The following is a 7,053-nucleotide window of genomic DNA, read 5'->3' as shown; positions in this document are numbered from 1 at the left end:
GGAGGGGAGATGTTTGTCTTCTCCTGGATGCCCATTAGTGGTCACACATCTTCCTCACAGGCAGGAACGTGGACGGCTCAGCACAGGCACTGCTAGGGGCAACTATAGGGGTCCTCTGACTGAAGGACACTGAGAGAAGGTTCCGGAACCAGAGAGAGCTCTGAGGTAAATGTGTATGAGACTCTGTGTGTGCGCTGCATGTGTTGTGTTTCGTGTGTGTGTGTTATATGTTATGTGTGTCGCATGTGTGTATTTCCTGGGTTTGTGTGTGTGCAGTAATATGTGTTTAGTACAGAGGTGGGCAAACTCCGGCCCTCCAGCCGACGTGAGAGAAGGTTCCGGAACCAGAGAGAGAGCTCTGAGGTAAATGTGTATGAGACTCTGTGTGTGCGCTGCATGTGTTGTGTTTCGTGTGTGTGTTATATGTTATGTGTGTCGCGTGTGTGTATTTTCTGGGTTTGTGTGCGTGGTAATATGTGTTTAGTACAGAGGTGGGCAAACTCCGGCCCTCCAGCCGACGTGAGAGAAGGTTCCGGAACCAGAGAGAGAGCTCTGAGGTAAATGTGTATGAGACTCTGTGTGTGCGCTGCGTGTGTTGTATGTTTCGTGTGTGTGTGTTATATGCTGTGTGTGTGTTATGTGTTTCGTGTGTGTGTATTTTCTGACTTTGCAATGTTTTTGTGTGTATATGTGTACGGTAATATGTGTTTAGTGCAGAGGCGGGCAAACTCCGACTCTCCAGCCGAGGTGAACCTACAATTCCCATGATGCATCTGTTTCTGGGAGTCGTGTCGGTGGCTCTGAGAATATTGCAATGCCTCGTGGGATTTGTAGTTTCACAAGAGCTGGAAGGCCGGAGTTTGCCCGGGCCCTTGGTTCAGTGTTAGGACCGGGCCACACTATACAATGCTGTCCTCGAGGTCCAGATCCAGGTTGAGGACGAGGCCTGTGAGTGAACATTCCCTGGTGAAGGTGCTTTTGTGACACACGGGATCTTTCCTGGCACAAGATGGCGTGGGGTCAGCCGCCTCTCATCCTAAACCCTAAGGAGATGAGGGGCCCTACGGTTGTCCTTTTCCCATGAGGCTTACTGGCTGCAAAGAGGCATGGCGGTGGTTCTAGGGTTGCCAGTGCCACCTGTCCCGGATTCAGCTGGACAGCCCGGGTTTTGAGTACTGTATGTGCCGTGTCCGGGTTTCGGCTGGCCTGACCTGAATCCGGGACAGGTGGCAACCCTAAAGTGGTTCGCATGGGCCATTGCGTGGGCACTTGGATTGGACGTGGGGGTTCTCCGAGAGGGTAGCGGTCACTTGAGTTGTCACCATCATCAATTTACACCACACAGGGTGTCCCCACCAGTTCCAGCGAGTCGCCGTCCCGGATCTTTTCCATTACCTGAATGAGAGGAAGACTCCACGAGCTGGAAGAAGAGCCATGAAAACCGCCAAGCTGGCATTGGGAAGATGGACATGGGGGGTGACTGGATGAATATTTTTACTTAAGCTTCATCAGCGGAGGTTATGGACGCCAGCAAAGAGAGGAGGCTATGTTGACCTGGCGGGATCAGGTATGCCGCCTGTTGCACCCCCCCCCCCCCTTCCCTCTCCTGCTGCTGTTGGGCTCTCGGAACCAAGTGCACAACTTTTATGAGGGGGTGACACCAAAATGACTCATTCATTTTAGTGTCGCCCGCTCTGATGGTGTCACCCGGTGCAGGCCACACCTCCTCTTGTGACGCCACTGTCCCCCACTTGGTCTGTATTTATAACCGTCCACGGAAAGAAGGGAAACCATGAATCTCAAAAGCTTTGCCCTGCAGATGCAGAACCTACTTACCCCATCATAGACGGACGTGAAGAAGCTCTGCCTCTCCCTTTAAGCCTCTAAGCTGCTGTGGGACTACAAGTCCCATGAGGCATTGCAAGACTGATAGCCACGGGCAGGACTCCCAGAAGCATGTTGGGACTTGCATAGCTGGAGGGTCGGAGTTGCTGATGGAAACGGGGGGGTTGTCTCATGTTATTACCATCTAGGGCAGGGACGGGCAAACTCCGGCCCTTCGGCTGCTGTGGAACTACAAATCCCATTAGGCATTGCAAGACTCTGGCAGACACAGAGGCAGGTGCATGATGGGATTGGAAGTTCTACCACAGCTGGAGGGTCAGAGATTTTCCCACTCCTGATCTAAGGCAATAAGGGGGATGTGGTGACCTCACAATCTGTTGATCTGAGGACAATCCCAGACCGAGTGTCCCCATCGGAAGCTTTCTCCTCCTTATCCTGTTCTGGTGACAACTCACAATTCGGGATTTTCTTGCACTCTCGGTGACAACGTTCACCAGGACACATAGAGAGGGTGAATCTCAGTGAGGAAGACCGAAATAAAAAACCGGACATGTCTTCTATTCCTTCTCCACTCCGCCCAATAGTAAGAAAGACATCACGAGTCAGAAGAAGGAATAAAAGGGAAAAAAAAAGAAGCTTTAATGATACAAATCCAAAGACGACTTTTATCAAACACTACACGGCTAGAGGCACTCAAACAGTGCCCCACCCCCTACCCCCAGCAGAGGACGCCAGACACAACTTTGAAGTCTTTTGTTAACTCTGTTCAGAGGAGAAGTCAGCCACATGTTTTTTGAAGTGTATATCAAGGTGTGCTTCTTCCCAGTTTCAGATCTCTGATGATTCATCTAGAAGACATTTCCCACACACTCTGGGCACTAATACGCCTCCAGGGTTGTGTGGGTTCTCTGATGTCTGGCAAAATATAATTCATATAGAAGACATTTCCTGCTCACCGGACACCTCAGGCGTTGTGTGGGACTTCTGATGTGTTTTCAGGTTCGACTTCTTTGAAAAACTTTTCCCGCACTCAGGACAGGAATACGGCTTCTCGCCTGTGTGAATCCTCTGATGACTGGAAAGATGGCCCAGCTGTGAAAAATGTTTCCCACACTCGTGGCAAGCATACGGCTTCTCCCCTGTGTGAGATCTTTGGTGTACGACAAGGTCTGAGTTCCGTGCAAAACATTTCCCGCACTCGTGACAGGAGAACGGCTCCTTCCCTTTGTGAGATCTTTGATGTATATTAAGTTCTGTTTTTAACGGAAAACATTGCTCGCACTCGGAACAAGCATAAGGCTTTTCATCTGTGTGCAATTTCTGATGTCTGTAGAGGTCGGTCCTCTGTGGAAAACAAATCCCGCACTCAGGGCAGGAATACAGCTTTTCATGGGTGTGGATTGTCTGATGTACAGTAAGAGTGGACTTTCGTGAAAAACATTTTCCACACTCAGGACAAGAATATGGCTTCTCCCCCCTGTGAGTCCTCTTATGTGTGTACAGATAGCCCAGCTGTGAAAAACATCTTCCGCATTCAGGGCAGGAATACGGCTTCTCCCCAGTGTGAGATCTCTGATGTATAACAAGTTGTGATTTGCGTGTATAACATTTCCCACACTCAGAGCAGGAATACGGCCTCTCCCCCGTGTGAGATCTTTGATGTATGTTAAGTTCTGATTTCAATGTAAAACATTTCCCACACTCATGGCAAGAATACGGCTTCTCCCCTGTGTGTGCTCTTTGATGTCTAACAAGGTCTGACTTTCGTGGAAAACATTTCTGGCACTTGGAACAGGCATACGGCTTCTCCCCCGTGTGAGATCTGAAATGTATGATGAGTTCTGATTTATGAGGAAAGCTTTTCCCGCACTCAGAACAGGAATGCAGCTCCTCACCTGTGTGAGATCTCTGATGTGTTTTAAGATTGGACTTCTGTGAAAAACTTTTCCCACACTCAGAACAGCTATACGGCTTCTCCCCTGTGTGAATCCTCTGATGACTGCACAGATGGGCCAGCTGGGAAAAACATTTCCCACACTCTTGGCAGGAATACGGCTTCTCCCCTGTGTGAGATCTTCGATGTATAACAAGGTCTGACTTTCTTGGAAAACATTTCCCACACTCATCACAGGAATGGGGCTTCTGCCCTGTATGAGATCTCCGATGTCTAACAAGGTCTGATCTTCGTGGAAAAAATTTCTGGCACTTGGGACAAGCAAATGGCTTCTCCTCATTGTGGGATCTGTAATGTATGGCAAGCTCTGATTCATGAAGAAAACTTTCCCCGCACTCAGGACAGGAAAATGTCTTCTCCCCCTGAATTCCGGCACCATCCCCCACAGGACGAGGTCGCTCAGAGTCAGAGGGAGTCCATGGTCTACCCACACTGTGACGTCCACCATCCATAGCTGAGCTCATTGTCTCTTCTCCCGCACAATCTGCTGTGATGTCCTCATCTTCCATCTTACAACCTGGAGATAAAGTCAGACGATCCTTTGAGGGTTCCTCCATGGCGTGTCCTGGAAACATAGAAACACATGACGGAGAGATATGAGAGGGTTAGATGACTTCACTCAACATTCCATCTGGATCAGGAGGTCTGAGGGAGCAGATGTTCTATGAGGAGGGCCCAACCAGCCAAGACTCCTCCCCTCTTCAGTCAAAGGGCCTTTGCTCCTCCTCCCAGATCACTTCTACATTGACACAGCCTTGTCAGAAGAGGCGGAGCCAATGGGGACCGGGAGGAGAACCAAAGGTCCTTTGACTGAAGAGTCCCAGCAGGTTGGGACCTCCTCAGAGAACATCTGCTCCCTCAGTTCTCCTGATCACCTATTACTGGCTGATATCACTTGGCTCCGCCTTACTCTGGACCAATCAGTGAGCAGTAACAGAGCAGAGATAACAATATATTCTGGGTCACCTGTGCTGATCTCTGTAGAAGTGTCCTCCTCTGTGGATGTCCTCATCATTCCATCCTCCTCCGTCTCCTCTTCTTCACCCTTGTGAGGGAAAGTTAAACATTTGTAAACCTTGTACTTGTGTATATATTGAGGAACGCAGGAATTCAGAAGTAGGAAGACACAGGATGACCGCAAAATGTAGGCCACCCCCCCGGATAACCCTTCCTCTACCCAGCATGCCTCAGTTTTCTGTTGGGGGCCGAGGTCGGTACAGCTGAATCTGAACCAGAGAAGAAGAAGCCGCCTGGAAGCTGCCAATAACCAAGGGACAGATGATCAACCTGGTGCACAGACCAGGATAGAAGAGGCCACCGCCAAGGGGGAAGGTTTCCACCTGAAAGGACACTGGGCCTGAACCAGCGAGAGGTTCTGAAACCAAAACCCATTAAAACCGGTGGAACCTCATGACTACCAGAGAGGAAGAAATAGACTTGACGTGGTCAATAGAACCAAAAATAGGACAAGTCTCCAGGAAAATAGGTCCCCGGAGGGTATTGCGTTGTCAGGCTGGATATTTAGGCCCCGCCTTGTTCTTAAGGGGGCTTCCAGATTCCAAAAAGTCCCCCCTTGCAGACCCCTACATCCTCTTGGGGAATCAGATGTGGAGAATAGAACCTTGTCCCAATCAGAAGAGACAAGGTGCCTTGCAGGGGGGACGAGTGGCTTTGCTGCCTTCCCCTTCCAAGGTATGGGATCCAACCGAAACATTCACCTGTCCAGGAATGCAGGAAAACTGGTTGGTTTCGGTGGAACTCGTATCTCATCCCTAGTCCTGAGTGGACATGGAGATCCCCGAGGACATGGGGGAGCCCTAAACCTCGCCCTACAGCTGAGGAAGACTCCAGTGATGACGACCCTTTTACAATAGGAGTGTCGGGTTCCAGATTACAGGCACCGGTTCCTTTTGGGAATACCAGCTACCCATCAGAGACGTATCTCCCGGAGCTTCAACCTGACCGGCCTTCAGAGACGAGGTCACAACTGAGGTTATCCATGGAACCAGAAAACCCTCTGTGGCCAATGAGCACAGTGCCCTCAAGTCTGGGAAGCGGGACCCGAAGGTATGATTTCGGATTAGCTCCACCCGTCCAATCCAGGTCTCCAACACTAGTGCTGAGGAGACACTGATCCGGATAACTGCTACACGGAGACCAGCTCTAGCAGGGAAGTAGCAATCTTCATTGAAGTCATCAGAGAAAGATATCCCAGAAGTAATGAAGGCTGGAAAAACAATAGTGGACTTCTTCCAGCAGACCTGAAGATCAGGTGTCCAACCTTCGAGGCCTCTCTGAAACACATGCTGAGTCGAGGAGGAAATACGGGGCCGGCCTACAAGTTTTCTGTTTGCCTGTAGACAGCAGCATAACCCAACTGTTTCTGAATTCCTGTGTCCCTCAACGGATGAGAAAGAAAACATCTGTGACATAGAAGTATTTATGATGTGACATCACATAGAAGATCTCATCTTGTAGAGTCCACACGTCATCTCCACATGTCAGAGCGTTCCATCACTTTATGTTCCCGCCCCTCAACTCCACCCACCTGATCATGGTGGGGGACGGTGAGATCTTCCTGGGTGGGATCCCGGGAATACAGAGGACGGGGACATCTCTCTGGTGGGTTTCTGTTATTAGGTTCCTCCGTCGTGACATCCTTGTGTCCTTCAGAAAGCTCCTCCGACACACCGTACTCCTCATCCTCCTCTTTAAACTCTTCTTTGATAATAATATCGTGATCCCCGATGTTTTCACTCTGAATATAAAACAAAACAATCATTGTAACAAACATGACCGAGTATAAATCATCACTACCAATAATTATTAATCATCTACCTCATCATGGTCGGGGGTGGTGTGATCTTCCTGGGTGGAATCCCGGGAATACATATCATAATGTCCTTCAGAAAGCTCTTCTATCACACCGTACTCCTCATCCTCCTCTTTGTACTCTTCTTTAACATCAGCATCATCCCTGAGGTCTCCACTCTGCGCATATAGAAATATATTTATGGTAACAAACATGTTTGGTATATAAATCACAACTATCAGAGATTGTCCATCGCCTACCTGATCATGGTGGGGGACGGTGAGATCTTCCTGGGTGGGATCCCGGGAATACAGGGGGCGGGGACATCTCTCATGGTGGGGGAGGGTGGGATCTTCCTGGGTGGGATCCCGGGAATACAGAGGGCGGGGACATCTCTCATGGTGGGGGATGGTGAGATCTTCCTGGGTGGGGTCCCGGGAAT

General features: G+C 49.8%; 1 protein-coding gene across 1 annotated transcript in view; it reads right to left on the bottom strand.

Moving 5' to 3' along the window:
• Positions 1-2,775: 2,775 nt before the first annotated feature.
• LOC108799113 (zinc finger protein 142-like) overlaps positions 2,776-7,053 on the bottom strand; it is a gene marked incomplete at its 5' end in the record, with an annotated part of 67,114 nt that continues 62,836 nt past the window's right edge. The window contains 2 exons of the mRNA XM_018570935.1: positions 2,776-4,197; positions 6,725-6,744. Coding sequence (XP_018426437.1) covers positions 2,776-4,197; positions 6,725-6,744 — 1,442 coding nt within the window. The remainder of the gene's footprint in view (positions 4,198-6,724; positions 6,745-7,053) is intronic.

This window comes from Nanorana parkeri, unplaced genomic scaffold (assembly GCF_000935625.1).
Source record: "Nanorana parkeri isolate BGI_ZX_2015 unplaced genomic scaffold, ASM93562v1 scaffold1634, whole genome shotgun sequence".
NCBI lineage: Eukaryota > Metazoa > Chordata > Amphibia > Anura > Dicroglossidae > Nanorana > Nanorana parkeri.
This window is presented reverse-complemented; position numbering and strand designations above follow the sequence as displayed.